Source organism: Pholis gunnellus (genome assembly GCF_910591455.1).
Source record: "Pholis gunnellus genome assembly, chromosome: 2".
NCBI lineage: Eukaryota > Metazoa > Chordata > Actinopteri > Perciformes > Pholidae > Pholis > Pholis gunnellus.
In genome coordinates, this window is record NC_136536.1 from 15915811 (window position 1) to 15942965 (window position 27155).

The window sequence follows — 27155 nt, forward strand, 5'->3', positions numbered from 1 at the left end:
CGATTTTTAAAAAACTTTTATACGTTGACAACTCTGCTGACATGTTTTTATGTGTGTGTGTGTGTGTGTGTGTGTGTTGCTGTCAGATCACCCAGGGAGCAGCAGGCGAGTGTTTGATGACACTGTGGTGCTCCATAACGCCAGAGCAGAGGACAGTGCCGTCTACCAGTGTGAAGCCTCCAACATTCATGGCAGTGTCCTGGCCAACATTAACATCATGGTCATGAGTGAGTATTAGAGCAAGACTTACACCTTGCACAGCCAGCCAGGACATAAACACAATGGCCACTTTATCAGGTTCACCTGGCTGTGGGAAATGTCGTGTTGTTGGCTCAATAGCATTTCACAGGTGAGCTTTGAAATGTGCCTCTCATCCAGCCATTCACATTTTTGAAATTTCGTAGCACAGTGTGTGTGAGTCACCGTCTGGAGGAGTAGATGTTAAGTTAAATGGAGGTTTGCCAGATAAATAGGCCTATATGCAGCATAGAGAGTGAGCTCAGAGGTGAGCGCACATTCTTAGGTGATCTTAACATGGTTCCTTCCATATCCATGATATCCAGCAGCAGTCATTTTCCTCATCTTTTAGTTGTAATCCCTGCTGTGTTAAACACATATCGTGTTCAACCCATCTCTGTCCTGCTGTTATTACAGCCAATTCATTTATTATTTCAGAAAGTGTGAGAAAGTGGTAAAAAGAAAAGGCCCATCACAATTTCCCAGAGTCCAAGGTTTCATACTTGGATTGCTTGTTTAGTGCATTTACTATCATAGAAGACTAAGAAATCTGGCAAATGTTCTCATTTTACAAGATGGAACTAGTGGATTCTTGCAACAACAAAAAAACTTTTATATCCAACTATTGAAATTGTTTGACTTGAATTGATTTATTGTTTGGTCGTTTCAGCTCTACAGCCATGTCTGACATAGCCAGGGCCACTCAACACTCAAAATGTCAATGGGATTTTGAATGAGGTTTTCTCACTTCAGCGCTTCGGCTTTCTTTAAGAAATCTTACATCTCTTGAAGTGTTACAAGATCTGTGATGCCCGCGTCTGAGTTATATCTGTGTTTTCAGTCATCTGCTCTCCTGTCCCTATTTCTTGCCAGAAATAAATTCTGATAGGTAATAACTTGACATTTAAGCAGCTGAAATCTCCCCTTTCTCTTAGATGTGGCCCCGCGAATACTGACAATGGACTTCCAAGAGTATGCTGTGGTACTAGGAGGGGACATCGTCATGAACTGCAGTGTTTTCAGCTCTCCACCACCCACCATCTCCTGGTAAGTGGTTATCAGGAACAACAGCTATATTAATGTTGGTTACATCTGTCAGTGAGACGTTTCACGACATTTTAACACGTGTGTTTAAGGCAAAAGAACTTCACGCCTTCATTCAGTGTAATATGTTTTCTACGGGTAACAGCTTGCGTCACTGTATCAGTCAGTTCTGTGCAGTTTACAGATGTGAACACATCCAGTACGGTATCACAGCAGTGATTCCTGCTCTTAGTCCACACTGCTTCAGGTGTCTGCAGGACATAGATGTTGACACTTGTGTCTATTTAATTGGATAATCCTCTCCTGTTCCTTGAAATTGGGCAAATTAATTCTATGAACCATCACTGCAGCTCTGCTACAGTTCTACTAAAGGAAAATAGGATCTCTTAGCTTTACCCCTCAGAATATTAGGATACTTCTTTAAAATGATATTCCACATTTTTTCACAATTTGTTGGCAAAAAAAGTAAATTACATTCAATTCAAATGAAATGAAATAGGCATGATTAACTGATGAACTAACAACTAATTGGAGAAATCATTCTCTCCTAGGGTCAAAGATGAGACTCTAGAGCCCATCGAAGGGGAACGATTTTTTGCTGTGAGCGGATCTTTGCAAATCATCAGTGCCGAAAAAAACGACAGCGGGGAATATGTGTGTGTTGCCTCTAACAAGGAGGGAAAGTCATCTGTCACCGCTGTGCTGGATGTGAAAGGTATCTCAGCAACATGATTAGTGCTTTCTTAAAGCAAGTGCCAGTTCGCCCAGTTTCGATCTGCTTTGCTGGATGGAGTAACATCATTTTTTCCCCCGTTCAGTAGAAGGCTTTGGCTTGTATGCAAAACCACATAACAAAAACAGTTTAAGTTCTGGAAGGTAGACTCAAAGAGATTCAAAGCATGCAGGAGTTATGAATAGATATTCTTCTCTGGCTGCAGCCTAACAAAACAACCATTATCTTATCTGTTTTCAAAAGGGGATTTTGACCCTTGCTTTTATTGTCTTTAGACCCTACAAAAATAGTACACCCACCTCAGGACGTGCAGATCATCAGTGGGACCACAGCCCAGTTGATGTGCCAGGCAGAGTTTGATAAAAGCCTGCGGGGTACCTTTGAGGTGTTTTGGAGGAAGGATAGTGAGGAGATCCCACTTTCCTCTGAGCAAAATTCCAGGTAGGTGGCTGTGACTTGATAGTGTTTCCATTAGTTTCCATGTGTGGTTTTGCTTTAGATGGCTTTGTCCAGTGTCTTTATCGCTATGCTAATGCTCAGGAAGACAAAATGCATGAAAAGTCCCAAAAGCTTTGTGCCTTGTTCTGCTCAGTAGAGGGTCAACGGCAGGGGATTTTGCCATCCTTTTGTCTGCTTAATGAATTTACTGATTACCTCTGCCAAGGATGTTACATATTTCTTCGCCTGGTTATTGGTTCGCTATCTAAGAAGAAAAGAATGCAACCGTTTTAGTAACAGTTGTCAGAAAGTTAGGCCGTCACAGAAGCTACTGCACTTACTTGAATGGGAAAGAAATCTGGCACGTATAAGCTATGATTGGCTATTACTATGTGCATTTTGATGCAGATCCCGATTTAGATGCAGACAGACAAAAAAATAGAAACTTTTCCTATTATCAAAATCAATAACTACATAGAGGATTGTGCAGCTTTGGCAGAGGTACTGTCGATGCTCACTGAGTACTTGGTTGATTGCATTGACATTACAGCTGTGTACTAACGAATGTGCTTACATGTTCAGATACTTTGTGGACGATGGCATGCTGCAGATCATGAGTGTGAATCTGAGCGATCAGGGAATATACACATGCATTGCTAGGACCAGCCTAGATGAGGACAATGCCACTGCACTACTGACTGTGCTGGGTAAGATGGTTTAGTGAATAATATGGTAGAGAGAGAGTAATTCATTATTCATTATGAGTTCTTTGAAAGAACAATTGTATGAATTATTAAAACAGGTGGTTTTGTTGTGTTTTGGATGTCATTGTTATGTTTTCGCCACCCAGATGTTTTGGGTGTTAAATTGACAGTTTCTACTGAGCACCTAATGTTGTTTGTGTTTTGTGTCGCAGATGTTCCCGATGCTCCAAAAAATGTTGAGGTTTCTGAACTGAAGAGTCCGAGAAATGTTCGCCTGTCTTGGATACCTGGGAGTGATCACAACAGCTCTGTAACAGGTAGGAAGTTAATTTAGAAGAAGTAGTAGTAGAAGAAGAAGAAGAACATCTGAGGTCTGAAAGAGGTGGTAGCGGTGCTAGATAATGCAACGAATAAACAACATTTTCGAGAAGATCATCAACAGCCGCTTGCATACTGTGTACCGTTGTGACTGTCCTCACTTAAATTTACTGCATACGTGATGATGTAATTACTATGTAATTGTGTTGTAGTTTAAAAATAACTAGAGTGAGGAAATTTGGCATGTCGGCCCTTTCCAACTCTGGCCTTCCATAAGACACGACTGGGCTGAACGAATGTAATAGAGTATCGTAGAATAGACGAGATTCCAACTTTATAGTTCAGCTGGAAGTTTTCAGACAATAAACAACACAAGAGTATATTAGCACACACTCTGCCCAGGAACTTGGCACTTTACTGCATCGCCTAAAGTCTGCAGACTACCATTTAAAACTGGTTTAGAATTGTTCTTTAGGGAGCTCCTAGGTAGCTGAGTGGTTATATAACTGCAAAGTCATGGGTTCGATTCTGGCCTTTGGACTTTGATGCATGTCATACACCGCTCTCTCTCTCTCTCTCTCCCCCATTACTACACTGTCCTCTATCAAATAAAGGCGAAAACGCTAAAAAATCAGTTACTGTACATCACAAAACGCTGTCATGTCCCCCTCTGAGAGTTAACAGACTCTGCTGCTGCGCTAACTAAAGTTCCTTAACAAGCGCTGTCTGCAAATAGCTGTGAAGTCCTGAGGATCCTGGCACGGAAGCTTGTGTCTCATTTGTGCTTCAAAAGGAGACTCATTTATTTTTGGAAGTTAGGGATGTTAAGAATTAAGATCAATTGATAAATGTATCCTTGTAGTGTTTATTAGCTTGGATGTGTGTTATCTGATATCAGAAATTAGAATAGACATGCCTGAAGAAGATCCTTTGTTGTGCTGAAATGTGCAGACATTTTATTTGTTTAATCAAACATCTTGGTGCAACAGACCTCAGTTGTAAGGCCAGCTCTTTCCTAAGCGATATCTGTAGATCAGTTTGGCTCAGCACCAGATGAATATGTGTATTTATATTCATTTAATGTGATTCATTTGCAATTAAAATTGCAAAAAACTATGGCTGTACCTGAAATTGCTCCCTTTTTTTAACTTATGTATTATTTTCTACATGATAAATATTCAGTTAGGTAGTAGTTAAATTAGATTTCGGACAAGAATCATCATCATTTTCATCACAGTTGCAGGTGTAGTGTGGCTTAATGAATTTAGACATTTGTCGTTTCAGGAACAATTGCAGAAAAGTAGAATAGTTTATTTAAACCTACTATAGTGATTGTTTTACTTGGGGCTACTTGGGGCAATGGAAGCAAGTTGTGAGCAATGACATAGCGTTACCTTTGAAGTTGATGTGGCAAATTGATTGGCAAACAGCTGCTCATTTACACATCCAGAAGTGAGAGAGTAACAGTATCATGTATTTTAGTCATGTTTCTGGCTACTTGTCCAATATTCACTCCACTCCACGCATGGCTCTTTAACGGCTCAATGCTCCGCTACGTTTACTCGTTTACTGCGTCTGTCCGCTGTTTGGTGCTGAACATGTAGTGTTCAGTGGGTTTTTTTTAAGCTTTTTTTGCTGAAAATCGCTGCCTGTTGAGGCAATTAGCCGCGCTTAACAGAAAGGCTGGAAGCAAACAGCCAGCCTCTCCAAAGTAACACACCAACACACCTTCAGCTTAATGCTAAGCCAACCTAATTGCCCCTGACTCTAGCTTTGTACTTACTACACATTTAAGAAAGTCCCCTCTTCTCACTCTCAGAAAGGAAGCGAAAACACCAAAAACATTTTTAGAATGTTGAATTATTCCTTTATTGGTGTCGTGAACGCGTTCACGTGTGCTGCAGATCATCTATTAGCAATGTTGAGTGGACTGTGCAGTAAGTGAAACAAATAGGAGTCTAATGCAGGCTTTCTCAGCAGTGATGACTGAATGTGTCTGTCTTGTCTCCTCCACGAGCACAGAATTTATAGTGGAGTATGAGGAGAGCCAATGGGAGCCCGGCAGGTGGAAGGAGCTACAGAAAGTCCCCGGTAACCAGGCAACAGCCGAGCTTGCACTACAAGGACACCTTAACTACCAGTTCAGAGTGTATGCCGTTAATGTTGTTGGACCTGGACCCCCCAGTGAGCCCATTGAGGGATACAAAACACCTCCTGCTGGTGAGACTCGCTCCCTTTAATTAACATTTCTTTCTGCTGTATTTGTTGATTGTGAAAGTTTTAACATTTCTTTTGAAGTGTGCAGAGAGTTGCTGTGTGGAGGGGCCAGCCTTTGGCCACAGGATTTCGTAGCAGTTAGGGGTGTAGATATTGTTGGGTCCGTTTGGGGTGTAGATATTTTTGGTTCTGAGGAGCATTAGCTCCAGCACATGTTGCTGCTTGATCTTGGCTCTCATATGAATATACTTGAAATGAGGATACTTGTCAAAGAGTCTTAGCTCTTAGTTTTAGCTTATCGGCGTGGATACATATTTGCATTTTAGCAGAAAATGACTACAGTCAAAACATAGTAAGATGTACTCCTTTGTGCTTTTTCTTCTCCAATTTATAAATATATGATTATACAACTTCTCTTCAAAGCTCCTGATAAAAACCCAGAAAACATCAAAATTCAAGGCCATCTCCCTCATCAAATGGACATTAGCTGGGAGGTAAGAGACAGCGCATATCGATCAATAAGATTGTACTGTGAAAACCATTACATTGTGAAAGCAAGATTTTTAAGTCATCAGTACACTTTCCTGTTGTAGCCACTGTTGCCTATTGAACACAATGGCCCAGGCCTCGAGTACAAGGTGAGCTACAGGAAACTGGACGTGGAGGATGTCTGGGGGGAACATCTGGTCAAAAGGCACTCCTTTGCCGTGAGGAACACGTCCACTTTTGTCCCCTATGAGATCAAAATTCAGAGCAGGAACAGCCACGGCTGGGGACCAGAACCTAAAATCGTTACTGGTTACTCTGGAGAAGACGGTGAGTTACAGACTTAATACTTGCTCTACTGCATGTATTCATGTCATTAATATATTTGATTTTCAATATATGTATATTCACTTCAGTCCTGCTGTTTCATTTAAATGCCGAAGGCTGAAGTAACACATGCAGCTCTTGTTTTGCTTGTGACTTACTGTGCTATCGTATCCCACCCTGTCTTCAGTCGTCTTTTGGCATTGTCTGCGGGAAAATGTGTCAGGTTAAGTTCTTTCCTTTTTTCCTTTCGCTCGTGGTTTTTAACCCTGTGTTGGCTGTGCAGTAGTCCCCTCTGAAAAACAAAAGAAAACATCTTTGACTAAATCCAGCAGGTGGCAGATAACCTTTTGTAGAGCAGAGGGATGTCAAATTTCCACTTCTGTCTCCGAAGCTGTGAGAGATTCGACAGATCACGACACACTTCCTGCTGTAGACCTACTGAAGCACAATGGCTGCTTCTCTCTTTAGTGTCTGCTGTGCTTTTTCCTACTTCTACTTCAGTAGCATGTAGAGCAGAAAATATTGAGAGCATTTTCATTCCATGTTTGGTGTTGTATTTGTCCCCACTGAAAAGAAAAAATAGAAACTGCTTCATTTGGTGTCCAGCTGAGTTTGTATTTGTGCATATTTATGCTGATATACCAGCATCACTGTTTTTATTTACTGCCAGCAACAGCTCATCTCTGCACAGCCTTAAACAAGAGAACAGCTCAGACCATCAAATGAGGCTGTTTTTTGTCCAACAGGATAATTGTGTTGTTTCCCTCACTGTGTATGCAAACTATTGTTTTCAGTTTCTTTCCTTTCTTTATATAAGTTTTAAGGTAGTGTTAAAAAGTTTCGGCAGTGGTAGCCTGTTGTTTGCAGTATGTCTGTATTCCTGACCATGCTCTATGTGTGGTTTAGTCCCGACTGCAGCACCACGGGACATAGCGGTGGAGGTGATCAACACCACTGTCCTGAGAGTTAGCTGGACCCCTGCTCCACCTGCAACAGTGAGAGGTCATCTAGGAGGCTACGATGTAAGTTTTCTGATGGTCCTGAAACCTGATTTCTTCCAGACTACGTTCTATAACTGAAGACTTTCAATGGCAAAACAGCACATTTTATAGCACTTTACAGTATCTTACAATACAGTAATTACTTGGTGTTTACATGAGAGGGGTACAAAGGGTTAATTCGAGTTAAAGTCCTTTACCTGGTGCAATTTGATCTTTATTCTAGATGATCTCATTATAATAGATATTTGCGGACTTTACCTCTTTTCACTCGTCTGTCTTCAGTGTTTCACAACCAAATACAGCTCCGCAGGAAAGTCACACCTCTCATTTACACTGTTTTGTCTTGAATAAGTGCCAATATTGTGAGTGCAAGCAAATGTTTATTATGTGATTTTAAAGCTGTGAATATGTTTAGGTACTGTGTCCTAGTAGTCTCAGACTGATGATATAGTTAAACAGGACATTACAAGCAAAACATTGACATTTATTGTGAAAAAATGGACAAGACGCACAGTTTTCTAAAAATAAATGTATATGTATAAACTGTATCTGATCTGAGAGTGACTTGGTCATTGTTGTGATGAGCAAATAGAGAAAGATTATTCTCTGAAAATGGGATATTTTGTGAAGTTCACCCAACTGGATTTGTTTTCACTCTCTGTATTTCAAACTCTCCTAATGGCCCTTTTCTGAACGGCGCAGCTTCTCTGGTCCACTGATTTTGTCATTAAGAAACATCCACCTGATGAACTCAACGATGAGATTTCTGCATGTGCTCACAGAGGCATCTCAGTTTTGAGAGAAGTAGTAGTTTCATTAATGTATAATTTAATGAAACAAATGTTATGAGAATAATTCAATTAAAAGGCATTTTTAAATGTGGTGATATGATTCAAATTCTGTAAAAATGATGTGTGTAGGTGTTACAGTGGTTAACAGAGTGACGATGACAACGTGATAGTGTGAAGTAGCTACTCTGTCACACACCTTTACTTTAGGTGATTGGCAACAAAAGCCACATCTCAGATTCACAGTTCATATGTGATGTCTGATTTCACATATCTGCCTCATTAAAGGGGAAACCAGGCAATAATTGACCTCAACATTTTCTATCCGTCTCTTCGCTCCCTCCTCTCTGTGGACGCTGTTCAAACTTGTCCCTGATCCCCATTTTCCATTACTTCCCTCTCACAGGTTCACTGGTTGAGGAAACGAAGTTTGCTGGAGCCCGACAAGATTTTAGATGACCGCCGGTCGCTGTCTTTTCCTGGGAAGAGGACTCATGCCATCGTGCCGGGCCTTCAGCCTTTCTCCGAGTACAGACTCACTGTCAATGTTTTCAACAAGAAGGGCAATGGGCCCAACAGTGACCCGGTCACCTTCAACACTCCAGAGGGAGGTGAGCTGACGCAAACGTACAACACACAACACATGGTGTGCTCCTCACACACTTATAAGTACTGGCACTAAGTATACAACAACTGAAAAAACACTCAAGCTTGCAGAAACATACAGTAATAACACGGTGGACATTGAAAGTGACTCAGGCAACGAGACAAGGAATTTAAACAAAAGCACTTATTTCATTTACATTAAAGTCTCAACGTTTGAGCTCACGTTGCAGCATAATAAATGTGCAGTTTGACACTAGAACACAGTTTTTCACAGGAAGAAAAATGTCCATGTGCTCACCTTGAATCTGAATGTACCTACAAGCATGAACACAACTAGTGTGGAAATCAATCATGGTCCAGTGTGCAACTTAAACAAATGTGATGCAGAAACCTCCGATGAACAGACACTGAGAATGTAATCTTCAGTGGCGTAACACATATTCTTGGATTTTGGATTTTCAAAGAGGGAGATGGAGTTGATGTAATTTTAAAAGTGTAACTAACTTTTAAAGTATTTGTTTATATGTTTCGAAGCATATCTTAAATAAAATTGATCAAATTCAATGTTTAGCTTTAAGGGCAGAAGAGAAAGAAGAAGTCATCAAAGGTGGTTTATCATGAAAATACTTATCAAAGGCTGCTTAATGTTACAGCTTTGTGAAATGACAAAGCTGCTTAAAACAGGCAAACTGTCATATGCTCATGCGATCAGTGTGTTTTTCATCTGTTTGAAAAATAAAAGTGAAAAGAAAGCTTAAAGCACGGAATACATACCAAGCATAAAAAGGCACGTGGGACAGAAAGAAATCTTAACTTATTTGGACACGACTGGAAAAAACTAAAACAAACTTTGATGCGATGTTTTACCACCTCCACATGAAGAACAAGTTGCTAGAGAAACATGTCTATACAGTAGAAACATTAACATTACCGTCATTTTTTTTATAGTTCCCGAGCAAGTGCCCATTCTGACGGCCTCCAACGCGAAGAAAGACTCCCTTTTGCTGGTATGGGGCCCACCGCGGGAGACAAACGGCGTCCTCACTGGTTATCTCCTGCAGCACCACCTCAGTATGTACACACACAATGTTGTTTGCCTAATTACTCATTGCAGACCTCTGGCTCTATGTGAGCTTTTTCATTAATAGAGGTCTCCTTGCTGGAGCGCAGTGCTTTGTCCGTCGTGCGAGAGAAAGTGTGGGCGATGTGTACGCAGGAGTGTAGCTGCAGTGTGAGTAGGTGAGAATAGATCAGGTTGTAAGGGGGGAGGAAGTGTGGGAGTGGGTGGATCTGAGATACGACAGTTTATTGTTGAGTCTACAGGTTTAATGTTCATTTGGTGAAAAGCATGGAAAAGATGAAAGCATACTACACAATCATCTACACTTCTTCCTCTCCTCTCTTGTGTTATCATACCAGACACTAGGTTGCACTGTTTAACACTGAACGCCACCACCATGGTCTGCAACAGTCCAACTGTGCAGGCCGCTTCAGATCCCTTCCTCTGTCTTTCTTATCTGGTATCCTCCTGGAGCGCAGGTTCGCTTCCAAAAGGAGCATTTAAGTCAGTGCTGTTTGTGCCTCTTAAATGAATGTCTTTGTCATTTATCACTAAGAAGTATTTCACCTTGCAAAAGAAAAAAAAGAAAAAAACACAGTGAGGGTGAAGAAGTGAGTGAGGGGTTTTCATTACGCTCTCTCTCTGTTTTCAAAGCCTACACTCTCGTTGGTTGACATTTCTGAAATCTTTTGTGTAAAGCGTGAAAGCAGAGACAGCCCTTTGCCGCCTCCACCAGCAACCCACGGAGTCTGGCCAGCTCTTCAATGCACTTGGTCCCCCTCTCCTTTCTGCTTTCTTTCCCATATCAGATGTCAGACTTTACACAGAGATTCCCACACAATGCAGTCCGTGGGTGCTGGAGGAATTCATTTTTTGTTGGGTTGGATTGATTCACCTCGTAATTCAGGCAGATCTCAAATTTGGTTTTATGTCAACCCTGTTAAATGTTATATGTTATACACTACAGCACATCCAGTTGAGTCATGCAACCGCTGTGTAATTAGTCAATTGATATTTCTGACGGTGTTCACAAACATATGGGATGTCCAGCTTTCTGTGCTGTAAACAAACATCAATTTTCCGAAGCGGCATCACAGGCTCGGCGCATATTCGGTTCTCGTCTGCGTCTCAACATTGGCACAGTAATGACATCAACGTTCAGGAGAAGGGTGTAGCTTTCTACAGTCTGCACACATACTGTATTTTCATCTATAATGCAAGTTTTGGTGATACATTATGCTGCTTGTGATTGCTGCTCCTCTGATGTCCTCATACTGTGTCTGCCTTATGTTTATTTTTTTCTTCAGTCTCTCTGTCTTGCTTCCGTTTTTGTCCACCTGCCCCTAACATTTTTTTCTTCCCTTTACATAAAATGTTCTTTTATCTTTTCTTCTATCATATACACTCCAGTTCTTCCTCCTCCTGTATTTCTTTCTCCTCTCTCCTCCTCCTCTTTTCACTGATTGCCACTTGCCCCCCCCCCCAAGCTCCTCTTGAGCTCTCTATCGCCTCCTTTCATCTCCTCTCCCCTTTCTTCATAATGTATTCCTCCTCAGCTCACCTGTCACGACATGTATCTGCTATACTCACTTTCTGCCTGAGCTAGCATGACATCTCTTCGTCTCCCCCTCCCTCAACCATTGACCCTCATTATAGTTGTGCTCCATTAACACACAACACGAGCCAACGGTGGCGACTCTTTCTGCGCGTATCCGTCGTACGCTCACTCATGCCTCGCGAACTGACCTGACATCTTTCTCCTTCCTCTATAGTTAATGAGACCACACTGGAGGTGGTTGATTCCCAGGAGACGAACATCACTGGCGCTGACACCACCCAGTGGCAGCTTCAGGGTCTAGAGGAGGGCAGCCTCTACCGCATCCATCTCAGAGCCTGCACTCGAGCAGGTTGTGGACCTTCGCTGGCCCAGGAGAGCAGCACTCCAGTTACTACAGCATGTGAGTGGATCAAATCTGTGCACCTGTCTTGGTTAATAAGGTCGCATTTCCATTTGGTTTGGGAATAAAAGCCCCCCACCAGTGTTTTTTGAATCATACTACAGACATGGTTGTTGTCTGTACACTGTAATAATTCACACGAAGTGGGGATATTTGGAATCTTTGTGCTGATGACGTCATGGCATCAGTACGATGGCATGGAAGGTCCAGTGAAGAGACTCTTTCTGTTGGAATAGTAGGACCTGTGCTTTTGGAGCTACGCCCACACTGAGTAAAAGTCAGGATATTTTATCATATGTAGAAAAAGATGTTGGTCTTTTGCATCAGTTCGTTGTTACACATTCTTACCTCTTTGGATTTTCACTTCAAAAGCTGGTCAAAGCTGAAATGATAATAATAATAGGCAATTCAAATTGCGCCCTTCACACAAATAAAGCTTAATGTGCTTTTCAAAGCAACAAAAAAATGGCTGAGCAAAAACAAGCACAAAGTAAGATAACAATGTAACAATGGAATAAGCACAGCATAACATCCGGCTTGATTATTATTATATAAGACACTAAGGGACCTAAGTGAAATAGGTAAATTATGTTTCAAGCTGTTGCTTTAAAATGCTCAGTGTGATTGCGTCCCTAATTCCCCTGTGAATGCTTTTCCACGCTTTGCATATAAAAAGGTGCATCTCCAGTTTTCATATGACAGCGGTTAGGAAGATCTAACAAACCCACGGCGGAGGATTCAAGTGAACCTGAAGTCACATAAAACAACAGGGAGTCTGCAGTTTAGGCTGGTCCTGGGCCATTTAGAGCTTTCTATGAAAGCTAAAGGACTTTCTTTTAGGCCGTTTTTTAAAAGATACCAGGAGCCAGTGTAGCCCATCTAAAACTGGAGTGCTGTGCTTCCTCTTTATAGTTTTGTTTTGAAGTTTAGCAGCAGAATTGTGAAAAACTTCTATCCTCTAAATACCCTTTTAAAAAAGACAATGGAAAAGTTGCAGTGGTCTGCTTGAGATGAAAGCATGAATCAGCTTCGTGGCATCTTGTTAGCTTAGGAGTGCCTGTACCCTGGCAGTATTTCTCACAATGTCTGAGATGTTGGCTTATACATAAACCTAACTAGATGAAAGAATGCTATTTTGGCCACTCTGCTGGTTGCTGCGATTTAAAGGTTAGTTAGATTCAAAGACACAGGCTTAAAGTATGACGTCTGATGTGATCTACGGAACCAGAGATCCAAGAATCTTGGATAGAGCATATCTTTAGCCATGCAGAGCTTTCTTTTTGAGCAGTAGATATACATTATCTAGTTTTTGATTGCAGAAAGACAGCATGCGAGTGAGATTAAAGCAGTTTGTTAATTAGGCTCTTCTGAAATCTATAATCATGTGCCATCTGCATAGCTGTGAAAATTGAAAAAAAAGATTACTTCCTGAACAACTTGAAAAGCTGTCAAGATGTAAAGACGCACAAAACACATTTAAAATGCCACCAGAAAGACGATGATGCCAGTGTTTGTTGTGTCAAATTTGACATTTGGTGCATTTGGTTTGTCCTAAAGTCTAACTGGAACTTCTCCAGAATATTGATTGATTTCAGAAAGCTGTTGATTTAAAGATAACGTTGTCAAATAGCGTTTGGGAGGGATGTTTAAGCCTGTAATTAATGAGAACCTTATTGTATGACATGATCTTAGACACCGTTAAAGAAACCTTCAAAGCACTATTGTAGCTGAATTAAGACAACACATAGAAGATTTATTATCCAACTTCAAGGAACACTTCACCCACAAACTGACCATTTTGTATATTACTATTTGTCCGGACTTGCAGCGGTTGTTAAACCTGGACCATAATCACTTCAAATCATCAAGGATTTACTCCATTGTTTGGTTCCCCGTTGACCGTTGAGGCATGCAAGAAAAACGAAATCTTCTTTAAGAATTCAAGGTAACACTCGTTGAGTAATTACTATGCAAATCATTTTGTGGGTGAAATTCCTTTTAAATAGCTTTTTGGCAGAAATGGACAAAAAGTTCGCCTTTTGAAGAAGTGAATGCAGGGATTGTCATCTTTCGCTACAACACCAGCTTTGATTGTTTTTAACTATTTTGTAAATTCCTCACTGTCTGCAGTGCACTCTGGAAAGTGAATGTCAGAGGTTGGGACGGGTTTTAACAGCGGATCCATCATAGTAAACAATATGGTGGAGCCTCCACTGTTTTCTTTGATTATGCATACAGCTTTATTGTAAGTAGTTATGGGCTTGTTATAAATTAAACATGGACCTCCAGTTCAGCTCCTCTGCATTTCCTGTCGGTGGCTCTACATGATCTCTTATGCACTCTAATAGAGTTGATAAATCATGGTGATGTTCTGTCACACAATCCTTTAATGACCTTGAGTGTTCATCAGGTTGTTGTTCGGGGTGTCATCCATTTCACCCACAGGCGCGGTCTCACTGAGTGAATTAATGAGCTGATAAGTTCAGAGGAAAGAAACCTCTGCTTTGGCATCTCTGATCATATTCTGAACGTTAAAAAGTTCTAGTCAGCTACGCTGTCAGTTTTGAGCCACTACATGCAAATCTTTCTTTGTTATAACTTTAATTGGGTAAAGCGAATATTTATATAATTCTTCTTTTATTTGCAACGTTTTCAGAAAAATATGACAATCCTTCTCAATGTAAATTGGTGCAGTTTGCCGTCTGTGTTTCTTTCAGCGTATGCATTTCGCCACTAGGGGGTGCCAAAGTCCAAAATGTTCAGATTCTACACACGCGGTGGCTTTAATTTGGATCTTACATAAAACAAAGATATGCAGATTCTGCCTGTTGTAGTTAAGCTCTTTGTTAACACTTCATTAAACACTTAATTCAGCCAATCTCGCTAATAGATTGACATTATTAGCTGCATTTGGCACATGTTAGCGTCAGCGTCAGCCTTCATATTACACAATGATCAGTGAAAGTGAGTGCTAGAATTTCCAAACTCCTCCCTCCATTACTTGGCAAGCCCAAAAAAAAATAAGAACGGATGAGAAAATATGTTTCCACTATCTCTGACTGTTTTAATAAAGGTTATTAATTCCTCTCTGGCTTTGATATTTCCTCTGAGAGGCTTTCCATCGTGTAGGTGGATGTCCAGCCTGAGAACCATTAGATGCATTGTTTGTAAATATGGCTGAGTAGAGGCTCGGTGGGGAGATAAAATGGTTCTGCTTCGGAGCGCTGTCCTCGGGGCATGTTAGTCACAATGCAGCAGTGCAGATTTATGGATGCCAATAGCACGGAGCAGGGGCACCAGGAATTTAGAGTTGTTGATGGGGAGTAATGGAATGACAGTCAAAAAAGGTGAATGCATGTTGAGTTAGTGAGCCTAGGCTATGAAGTGCTCCTTTTTAGTGAGCTTTCTAATGCTTATCCCCATTTAGTTGATATAAACAGTAGCTTAAAAAATGTTCTGGACAAACAGACTGCCATACCAGAACAGGAAACAGCCACAGAGGTATCAGCAGATGTGTGTTCATGTGTCATTGTTTTGAAAGGCTTGTCATGAAAAGAGAGTGGCTGAGGTGAGTGACAGACAAAAATCCCACAGAAGGATAGGGTGAGGCATCAGCGAGAAAGAGGAGCAGGGAAGACTGAGAGAGAACAGCTAATAGCCATAGCAGAAGAGTGTGGCAGACAGAGGAAAAAAAAAATCTATTTTTCTCCATCAGGTCTCATGAGATAACAAAGCAGCAGAGCTAAAGCGGACTGCAAACATGACAAAAGCACAGAGAAGAATGTACCTCTTAAGACAGACAAAAATAACTAGCTCCTCCAGAGATAAGATTATTGGCTCCCTGGCACAGAATTTGAACACCCATGTTGTTATCGCCGATGCATTTGCTAATAGTTAGAACTTCATGTTTGAAAAGGTTCAGAAACATAATGATCCAAAGCTGATTCATCTTCACCGCAGTCACTTCAGGATTCAGCTATCAGAGCAGAATAGTCCTTGTCAGTCCACAGCAGTGTGTAATGACCAACACAGTTCATCGGAACAATTATATAATAATAGTAATTCAGTATCAGATCCAAAGAGTTTTTTCTTCTTGTCACGTTAAACTATAGTCCACTCATGTATGAATCGGATTGTACTGTTTGCCAGTCAGTATGCAAGAAATAAAATAAGTTTCAACTGGTTGCAATCTGCGACCTCACCGCTAGATGATACCTAATTCTGAACACTTCACTTTTTAAATAGGGGGACACTATGACCGGAGATGTGATCTAAAAGGGTTCAAATAATATACTATAATCAATCATTTTATAATAATGTATCAACTGACAATGTGTTGCTCGTAGTGATGAAACTATAAGAGAATTATCACCTGAATCTGGAGCTCCACTCAGATGTTTGGTATGGAGGGGACTACACACACACACACACACACACACACACACACACACACGACGCTGAGGTTTATATAAAAGTTAGCCTGCCGGGCTGCAATGGCAACGTGTACATAAAAATGGCCGCTGCTCTGACCATCCTGATACGTTGTATGGGAACGTCCGTTCTACTCCTAGGCTGTTTTCTAGGCAGCTGTTTCCAGTTAAACCCACTGTATACTACAAACAGACACATTAGTTGGACCCAAGTGGTGAAAAAAACAAATCAGTCGATGCAGTTTTAAAAAATAGAAGTAATAGATTAGACTGTGATTTTTGAATCTGACAATCACAAATGTGAAAACTAAAAGCTAAATGGTTGTTGTTTAGAATTATTAGGCAATAGTCAAAATAGTCGTAAGTAATTGGAAGGACAAAGATGGTCTTTTTCCTCCACAATGCTCTCTGGTGATCTCAACAAGTCACCAAATCCAAAACACCACCAAAAAAAAAGCAGATCACAGATGACAGGCATCCACCTGTGTGGTTGTATTTGTGAAGATGTACCGCCCATGTATTTGAGTGGGTGTATGTACATGAATCTCTGTGTGTGTTTGTGCCTGGTCTATAAACCTTAAAGCTGGCTTTCCATATATGTCTATAATCTTCTGCTGTATTTCATTTTCTTTTTATCCCTCTGAAGATTTGTCCCCGACTCCAGCTGTGGCCCCAGTTCAGAGCAGTATGTATCACTGCCTGCAGCCGCTGCAGCTCGCTAACATAGACGTAGAGGTAGCGATAGACAAGGTTGTAGGTGTGCTGGTGTAACGGTTTGTCCTTTATAGTTGTAGAGATATAGTTTGGTTAATTCCTAACGAACACTTTTGGAAAAATGTCATAATGTGACAATCGTAGTTTGAATTTGCAATTCAGCTTTGCTATGTAGACCCAAACCCTATACTGCCGTAACGGTGCGTTTACTATCAGTCGCACTGAAGTTGCGCCGTTACTCCCATTAATCTAGTTTTTCCAGTTGCTTCAACAACCCTGCCTTCGTGTAGTCTATAGAGCCTGCTTGTTGCACAATATAGAGTATTAGACCTGACAGCATTGCAGCAGAAATCTAACTTCTGAGGCTTCTCTCTCATTCCAGGCCACAACTGCTCTCTCTCTTCTCCCAGCTCTATCCCAAGCAATTCCACTCATCCTACTCTAGGTATATAGCTCACACTCGCACATGTTGAGCCAATGATACCCCTGTGATCTCATCTTGATGTACCTTCAACTTTCAACTAACAATGGGGTTCGAGACATGGAGTCGTTTCAATTTATTCCGATCTTCGCTCATGGCGGGGAGGCGTCAGGAAATGCCAGTTTCGCTTCACATGGAGTGAAGACTGGATGTCACTCCCGCCCACGATCTCTATATCTACCCTTTTATGAGTCAAAATCGAGCTCCACTCAATTAGGTCTGGGGCCCAGCATTGCCTTTTGAACTGTCTTCTTGAAGGGTTTCTGCTAGCTGCAGTGTTCTCAAGCTGCAGGGGAACCTATTTGCCTCTGCTAATCCTCTTTTCATGCCTTCTCTCTCCCTTTCTCTGTGCTTGTCTGTGTATTCCTTTCCTCCCTATTTTCCTCCTCCTATTTCTTCTCTCTTTATCAGTGCCGGCGCTGTTGAACATAAGCTCTTATGTGAGTGACACCTTTGCCAAAATCAGCTGGACTGCCAGGGAAGAGCAGCAGGACTCGGAGCTTTATGTGGCTTATATGAATAACCGTAAGCTACTTTTCCTGTCCCCGCCTTGCTCAACATTGATGGGAATGTTAGCCGGCATCATGTGTAGGTGCAACTGGGAAGGTTTTATATAAACACCTGAAAATACATTTTAAACCTTTGCGTCTGCATGGCTACTTCCATCATTTCAATTGATTTCCTCAAAATGTGTTACACTGTATTTAAAGTTATATTTAGTACAACAAATACGTTTCATAGCATAAGAGCTATTTATTACTTAGCGCTTCCTATCTTCATCTTCTGTAGCATGAATGCTAATACAGACTTGCTGCTTGTGCACTTCTTGTGCTTGGCTGTGTAGGTGATGGTAACTGGCTGGTATCAGAGGCTGTAAACGCTTCTCGAAGTTTCCACGTTATTGATGGGCTCAAACCTGGGACGGTGTACACCGTGCGCCTCATGGCCAAACGGCTGCTCGATAATGCTAGCATTTTCGAAGATGTTATCCAGACCCGAGTCAAAGGTGAGAAAGGAGGAAACGACGTCGCTGTCGATAGAGTTTAGTGATGCGAGCTCTAGCCTGCCATAACAAAACAAGCATAGCATTGACAAATTGATATTGAATGTGGTGAATGTGTGAGCTTATTTATTTTTCTTGCATCTCTCTGTGCATTTGTTTTTTTTCCTATCTAATATTCTTTCATAAGAGATTGAGTGTTATAGCTGAAGGGAATGTGAGTCAAATATGTCAAAACGTGAGAACATCCTCTCGTGTTTTCTTTTCTGTTTTCAGTCAAAGATAAAAGTTTGTGTGAGGAGCGCTTGAGGGGACCGTCTTCGAAAAGACCACCGAGTCAAGTAGATTCTTGAGCTCTGTGTCACTCTGCTGTTTTTGTCTGCAGCTGCGGAAGGTCAACGGAGCAACTTTTCGACCCAGGGCTGGTTCATTGGGACCATGTGTGCTGTGGCGCTCCTCACCCTTGTCGTACTCATGGCCTGCTTTGTGCGGCGAAACAGAGGTGGCAAGTATGCAGGTACGCCGCCGCCGACCCAGCGACAAGACATGTTCTTCATGGAAAAAGGTCAGTTAGCCTTTGACCCCTGGTCCCCCCCTGGTCGCCTCGCTTCAGGAAGTGAACCAAAATTTAACTCACAAAATGTACAGCACATGTAGGAGATATCAGTCTGACTTGATTATAAGCAACTAAACTTCTCTCTTAAATCTTTAGATATCACCAGATTTACAGGGTGACCCTTTGATTTGACTTTAATTTCATTTTGGTTGACCTCCTGAAAGAATGATAATGTGCTCAACCCTGATCCCCCCCACACCAACCCCCACCCCACCCCACCCCGTTTGGAAGCGCGTCATGCATGCATTTTGGACTACTCATGCTACTCCGGCCTTGCCAAATATCATTAATCTCGAATGAACTGTCCACGAGATGCTTGCTGCATTGTGAAATATTTGGTGTGGCCCTGTTAATTCTGCCCGCTTCCTCTGATTACATCCCTTGTCAAGCCAGTTGAGTGGGACCCAGCTGGCTTTGTTTCACACCTCCCCGCCCCTCACCTGTGCAGAACCTCCTGGCTCTTCCCCTGCACCTCTGTGCTGTCGCGTATCGGAGCCAAATTCAATCTCACTATGGTACATACAGTACCTGCAAAGTGTCTCCTCACTTTCTCCCCTCTCAACCTGCTTTGCCGTCTTCTCCCCACCGCTCCACCTCTTTGCCTGCAGTAGATTTTGACATGAAGCACTGAATATTTCATCAGCTCCTTTGGATTCCCCATCCAGCTCTGTTCATGAAACCCCTCTTTTGTCTCTCTTGAAAACAACTAGTGTTTTTTTTTTAAAGCATATTTACACAAAGAGCTGCTGTGTAGCACTTTGGGGCGGAAAAACAGAAGAAAGGCTTTCAGTGTGCAGACTTGATATAATGTTTACACAGTCATATTTAGTTGTTCTCAAAAGCTTTTTGGTTCTGACTTTTAAATTCCACTCCCATATATACTCAAGTGGTGAAAAAGTTCAGATCGTTTATTCTTGGACATCTACTTTCCAAGAATAGTTTGACAGAACATCACTGTGTTTGATTAAAACTAACAAAAGGCGGATGCTACTGTTTGAGTTATTTCCCTTTTGGAAAATGTTAAAGACACAATCCTTTACAGTTATTTGAATTAGAAGCATTACAAATTATACTATGTCCCAACAGTATAAGTAATATGTAATCACATCTATGGATGAAAGTGCTGTTTTTTTTAACAATGCTGCTGAAATGTCTGTCCCGTCCCTCCTCCTGCAGTGAAAGCGAAGGAGGACCCTGATGCGGAGTCACAACTAGAGAATGATGACACCTTCTGTGAATACAGGTGAGCTGTACTCCTGCTCTGCATGGGAGAGCTGCAGCGCCAAAGTGTGCTGAGGAATCTTTTGTATCTCCTTTTTATCTCCTTGAAATGCATTGTGTTGGAGCAATATTAATCTAACAACCATATCTTAAGTACTTTCTGGCTGAGAAACTCATTTGTCATGTGTCACAGTAATGTTTTCTCTCCCATCCCAAAAGAAAACCATGCATTCATGAGCTTTACCAGGATCAGCCAAGAAGCCATTGTTCTCATCATTTGATGGGCTAGGTAATCACACGGTGTAGTTAAAAGTAGTGGGTAACAAAAACTTGAGCTTTGCCCCCCTTTAGTTCGAATCATGTGCTTTTATTTTGTTGTCAGATTATGATCTGAGTGTGTAATTCAGCTTGGTCCAGTAGGCAGTAGGTGTATATATAGGTGTAAGATGTATGTATATATGTAAATGTATATATGTATATAGGTGTATGTATATATATATACATACGTATATACGTATCCCCGGGCTCCTGTCATGGGCAGCCCACTGCTCCCTATATACAGGGACGGGTCAAATGCAGAGACCAATTTCCCCTTCCGGGATGAATATAGTATAATAAAATAAAAAAAATTTGTATATATGTGTTTGTATATATACATTATAAATATATGTGTTTATATATGTATGTGTATGTATATGGATATATGTGTGTATATATACAGCAAGTCAACACATTGAGCTGTATACATGTGTCAAACATATTACACACATTAGGCAGAGTGCCTCTGCTTACCAGGTGTTCACCCTGATTCACCTTGTGACCTTAAGGTGGATGTATGGTGTGGATTCTGTGGAAGATCTCCAATGCAGGCCACACTTCTCAGAAGCTTTCACTGCAGACGCGCAGATTGATTCTAGATGCACAGTCATTCCTGATGCAAAATATCTTGCACTTATTGAAACCGGCATAAACTAAGCATGGCAAATGGGTGGAAAAACAGAGCCTTTAAGCCCAAAGCAGTCAGCTGTTGTACTTTATAATAGCTGTTGAATTTCCATTGTTTGCATTGTTTAGCTGCTCCGGTGACAGTTTAGGGAAATCGACTGAATCCTATTTTGCTTGACAGCACTGCAGCAACTGCGTGACAATAGCGTGTTTGTTTGTGCACACCCAACAGAAATCCCCTAAAATAGCCTCTTCTGTCCGCTTTGATTATGCTCGTCATCATATTATTCAAAACATGATTACTCACAACTGTGTGGATGCTGCCAATTGCATTTTTGTGATTCCTGCCAAGACTATAATTCTGTTGAACAAGACACAATGCATCGTCTACACAGCCCTGTTTATAGATTATCATTGCTTAAAGATGTAATAACTACGTTTTTACTTTCCCATAGCTTCAAATGACTTTATTTGTGTGAATGGGGAGGGTTGTCGATACCATTGACCCAATGATTGCTGTGCAGATGCTGGGATGGCTTTCAAACACACTTTAAGTATTGTTTTCTGTGAGGTTTAACACTGATGGAAGACCCAGGGAAGCGCCAAGTGGTGCTGGGCGAGGATTCAACACGATCACACATCAACTCTCAGTGAAGTTGGTTCATAATGATGTGATTATTTTGTGTTGCTGTGTTACGAAATTCCGTTGTCCAGAATTAATAAATATTGTGCTGTTGATTTTAGCTCTGATGCCAAGTTGTGTCTCATGAGGCAGAAGAGTTGTGAGTTGATGCAAATGTTTGGCTGCAGCTTCGAATGCCTCTCATGGTTGGTTTCATGAGGCTGTTCTGACTACTGTCCCCCCAGAGTGCCCTTAGCCTTACTGTGGTGTTGTTTACCTGGCTTTGGGGCTGGATTCAGGGCTCTCTTGTGCCCATTGAATCTCTGACGGCAATAGACCACCCACTGGTATGCCACGTGTCTGGGGAGCTGACAAGTGGTAATTATGCTTCAGACAATTTCTCTTTAGAGACAGCCCTCTGCTGTCTTGCCCCTCTGTCCACTGCAAGAACAGCAGGTGTCATAGCTTGAGCTGGCTGTGAGCCAGCAGTGTGATGCAATTCTTTCCACGGCTAGTTTATCAGTTTTTTTTTTGGTTTTTAACCCCCTGCACCTTTTATTTCTCACCTTCATTTTCATGTGCAATTAGTGAGAAAGCAGCAGATGTGAAGAACTTTTCCTTCAGACACTTTTAAACTAAAATGAATACAGCTGCCGGTGCAAAGAGGAAAAAAAAATCCTCCTTCCACCTGATGTTTCACCGCTGCCCTCAAACGAAGTCAGCATGGGTCAGTGGCAAGACAAATTTGATTACCTTCTGCCAGGTGATGTGCCCCCGTCCCTCACCTGTTTGTGAGGCTGAAGGAAAGCCTTTTCATAGCCACAGCTGAGACTGAGGCTGAGCAGGATCCAGATCAACTACCTGAATGAGAGCCGGGGCTCAAAAGCACTCAGCCCCCATTTTATCACGTTATTCAAAGTCACTGTGGGCGGGCTGCGGCGGCCATGGCATTCCACTGCTCTTAGATAACAGCCACTTATCTCCAGCGCTCCAGAGTCGTCAAGAGAAAGAGGGTTTGATAAGGGTTGAAATGCGGACCGTATGTGGCTTGCATGGTAAACGGCCTCATGAAATAGTGTAGATAAGATTGGTTATTAAAAGTCCCTGTGAAGGAGACACGATTTGTAATCTTAGCTCGAGCCATGCCTCTGCTCTAAAAGGCTGCTCAAAATGTCGAGGTTGTATCTGACAAAGGTGTCAACTACAGTATGCCTCAAATGGCACTACCATATACCGGCCACCAGAGCGTCGTCTCTGAACGCAGACGCTCTGCGTTATGAATACCAAACCGGAGGACAGAGAGAGAGGTGTTACCAAACATGGATGGTTTAGGGAATTAGAAAAGAGGACAGGGAGGAAAAATATCCTCAATGTTTTGAGGTGACCCTGCGTCTCGCCGTGAGACACCTGCGAGCTGGCCAGTCGCCCAGCCTTAAATTGGCATCTAATCTTCTCGGCCTGCGTGTGGGCCCTTGGGAATACCAGGAATGACAGGCTGTTTGTCTGGGATTGCATATGCCCCACCTCTACCCCCTTTTCCCCCTTCTCAATCTCAGCACCCCACCTCCCCCCGACACACACACACACACACACACACACACACACATACACTCTCACACAACTCCCACTCGTCTTCTTTCTCACTGCACTCTGGCAATTTCCATCGCTGGTTCTAAAGAGATTTGAAATTGCCTTTGGTCTTGAAGCCTTGGCAATTAGCAATTAGTGAAGTGATTGTAGCAAGCCCTCCCCGCCTCCCTTGTGCTCCCTCTCCTGCTGTGCAGCCGCTGCATCCTCCCCTGTCTACCTCCCGTAGTGATGTATAATAACCACAAGAAGTATGTTTGTGTGTTAGTGCAGCCAAGAATTGAATAATCTGTATGTGATGTACAGTGTACTGTATGTGCGGTTATTCGTGATGCTGTGTGCCTGTGTGTGTGTGTCAGCCTCTTAGTGCCATGAGTGTTGAACGTATGCACAGTACCACTGACCCTGAACATCCTTCTCTGTTGTTGTTGGTGGCAGTGACAGCGAAGAGAAGCCGCTAAAGGGCAGCAGCTTGTGTTCCCTGACTGGAGATGACACGTTGGGGGACAGCGTCAGCAGAGACAGCATGGTTGACTACGCCGACGGTGGAGGAGAATTCAACGAGGACGGTTCATTTATCGGAGAATATTCTGGACGCACACACGGAGGCTCTGTTAGCGAGCCCAGTGGACCCAGACCAGTCACTGCATAAAGCCAGGCTCCGGTCTTAACGGTCGACTTCAAATATTTTCAAGATACTTTTTAAAATTCAGCTTCCCTGGGATTAAATATAGCAGGAATAGCCAAATATGGGGAATGACTCAAATGTGCAGACGTTTTGCCCAGGCACTGGAAAGGAAAGAACACTGCCACCAGACACATCGGTGTGAAAACCATGTAAGTCTTTGTACATACTGTAAGAGAATGACCTGTATCATTTGAGTTTTTCAAGATTTTATTAATTATAATAAAGGTGTTTTTGTACCTTTTATAGGCCACAATCTTCAGCTGTGTATGTTGATTGCCTTCTTTCACAAAAGGCTGAAGATCAACAATTATTTCCCACAATACAAAAAACACTGAAAATGTCACGATACATGTATTTTCTTTACACAGTGAACGAAAATTATACATAGAGTAGAAATACATATGTATCTAGCCTGTGTTCAATCACAGTTGAATCAACATATAGTCATACGTGCTTTACTGTCCATTACTGTCTACTTTATGTATATGTTTCTGACTTTTGTTAGTATGTAAATGTGTGAAAGTTGTTTATATTCAAAATGCTGTCAATACCTTTTATATAATTATATCAAACATATTTTGGACATTTTGTATTGCTTTTTACATCAAACGGGAGAGAGAAAAAAAGATTCAAGTACCAAACTACGCCCCTGGTTGGTTTGGGGGAATTTCAGCAAAGATATATAAGTTGTCGAGCAAGAGGTTAAACTGACAAGTGTAGTGCTGCATTTATATCTGGAGTGGAATCATGAAAACATTTATCTAAGGGACTTTTCAAAACTCCAACTGGTGAGCTTTCACCTTAAGGCCACATTGAAGTTTTGAAACGAAAGCAATTCATCATGCTCCTATTTGTTTTGGAGTGTTAGGGTTTTTTAATCATGTGACTTTATTCTGCTGGATGGCAAAGTATGATTCACTCCACATTCCTTTAAAATGATCAGGCAGCTGCTATTTATTATCTGGAAATTATTATGGTTTGGTACTTCCTTCCGAGTTTTTATTTTAAACGTGCACGCATTGATCCATCAGTTTCTATTTGCTGCTTTTTTTCTGTCATTTAAAAAGCGCCCTCTTATATGGTAAGTTAACTTTCAAGTTGAGATGTCCTTCCACTGAACATAAAATGTGAATACATTTTAAGAAAACAAATTCCTTCCTTGGGACTCAGCTATTTGCAAAATGATTCAGCAAAATTTGTTTACAAACTAAGCACAAAGCAATATTGAAATGATACAAACATGGCTGAATTAAACTCAATATTCTCAAAGGTCAAACACATTCTGAATTCCCAAACAATTTTCCCGTATCTCCGCAATGCATTCAGTGAATCCTCACATGCATAATGCATGCGGCTGAAATATTCATCAAGGATGTCAGTAAAGTTTAGATTTCAACAATCTTACTGAAACAGATGTAATAAAACAAGATACAGCAGCGGAGCCGGCTACAAAGTCCTAAATGTTTCATTGGCTAGAGGCTTATTTTTTATGTTTAAGATTCTCCACTGAGCTCTTTTAAGACAAAAAGACCTCTTCAGAAACAAAGAAGATTCTTGAAAACCAAAGAGATGCAGTTAGATTTAACTTTGTCAAATCACAGCGGACTGTATTTCATAGTTAGAAAGAGGACATTTGGTCGATAGAAATGCAAAAAACGAGAAACTTAACCGAACTGCATTTTGTATGAGTTCCTTTGAAGATCCTCCCACACAGTAAACAACATGAGAAAACAATAGTTGACAATAAAGAGAGTACAAAAAAGGTCACATGGAAGAAAGTTCTGCTATGAAATATAGTCAACATTTTAGTCAATCTCTTTCCCATTAGTTGGTTCAGATAATTGGTGCCAGGTCCCATGGCTCCAATTATCTGAAACAAATGCAGTGTTTGCTCTCCCCTTCCATTTCTGAGGGTAAAATATAGCACCTTTGATGAGGCAGAAATCCCAACTAACAAAGATGGGAGATAGTCGTCTCATCCATCATTTGGTGGGAGCCAAACAGCCCAACTTCCTCTCTGATTGATCCATTACTTTTGAGCCTTTCAATAAAAAACAAGCTCAGGAGGTTCAGAGTTTTTTTTTCCTTATTAAACGTATTTGTTTGTCCCCAAAATTGCAAAACAGACCATAAGTGAACGACTTTGACTGAAAGAAAACATTTTAATTTATCATGCATATTCAAAGGCAGGAAGATGCACGTAGTTGCAGAATATCCTCAGTCTGCGAACATACCATTAAAGACAGCTTTTTTTTTCAGCTTTCCATTGTTCAAATCCTCTCACTTCGGTCACTTGACTTCTTGCATATCTCTAAAATACCTTGGAGGCCCTTATCTTTCATTTTGAATACACAGCCTCCTTGCAGCTGTACAGTGTGTCTATAGCCTGGTGATTATAAATAGGCATTGTAGCCGTAATCAAACCAGACTTGGGATAGTGGAGTTGAAAAGCACTCCATGCCTCATGGCAAGATAAAGGTCATTTAAAGAGATAATCCCTGTATTGTCGGGGATTATGCCCTCATCCGTTTTAAAATTGCTTTCTCCATGGAACGCTAAAACCTCTAAACAACAACAAAAGATTACTCCAGTCAGAACTCCCCTGAGTGTCACAGAAGCAGCTTCTTTTTTTCTCTCTCTGCTAAATCTATTTGGAGGACATGCAGGTGACCCTTTCATAAAAACCATTATAGCCCTGTTTTAGAGCAAGCAAAGGTCGGGATGTTTACATCTTCTTGGATTCATGTTCGATGTTTGCTGCGTGGTGTTTTGCTCATGTTATTGCTGCACACTCACACTCAAACTCAGAATCGAGCTCGAAGCGGATCACTCGCTTTCAGGCAGTTTGATCTGAGCTGATATTTAGGCTAAGTACCCTGGAAATTGCCTGGTGGGAGGAAATCAATAGAATACTGACACAAGCTGTGAGCTCAG

At 41.5% G+C, this 27155-nt stretch overlaps 1 protein-coding gene across 4 annotated transcripts in view; it reads left to right on the top strand.

Annotated features, from left to right (window-relative positions):
• Positions 1 to 26088, top strand: part of chl1a (cell adhesion molecule L1-like a) — a 49382-nt gene extending 23294 nt beyond the window's left edge. For 2 of the 4 annotated variants that reach the window (XM_079179249.1, XM_079179250.1), the window contains exons 11-26: positions 87 to 227; positions 1173 to 1284; positions 1833 to 1996; positions 2290 to 2455; positions 3035 to 3159; positions 3369 to 3473; positions 5497 to 5694; positions 6115 to 6185; positions 6285 to 6507; positions 7411 to 7526; positions 8700 to 8904; positions 9848 to 9970; positions 11732 to 11917; positions 18928 to 19107; positions 20335 to 20401; positions 23972 to 26088. In XM_079179249.1, coding sequence (XP_079035375.1) covers positions 87 to 227; positions 1173 to 1284; positions 1833 to 1996; positions 2290 to 2455; positions 3035 to 3159; positions 3369 to 3473; positions 5497 to 5694; positions 6115 to 6185; positions 6285 to 6507; positions 7411 to 7526; positions 8700 to 8904; positions 9848 to 9970; positions 11732 to 11917; positions 18928 to 19107; positions 20335 to 20401; positions 23972 to 24185 — 2396 coding nt within the window. In that variant the 3' untranslated portion in view covers positions 24186 to 26088. The remainder of the gene's footprint in view (positions 1 to 86; positions 228 to 1172; positions 1285 to 1832; positions 1997 to 2289; positions 2456 to 3034; positions 3160 to 3368; positions 3474 to 5496; positions 5695 to 6114; positions 6186 to 6284; positions 6508 to 7410; positions 7527 to 8699; positions 8905 to 9847; positions 9971 to 11731; positions 11918 to 18927; positions 19108 to 20334; positions 20402 to 23971) is intronic. The other 2 variants (XM_079179251.1, XM_079179252.1) reach the window with 2 other exon arrangements.
• Positions 26089 to 27155: the final 1067 nt, after the last annotated feature.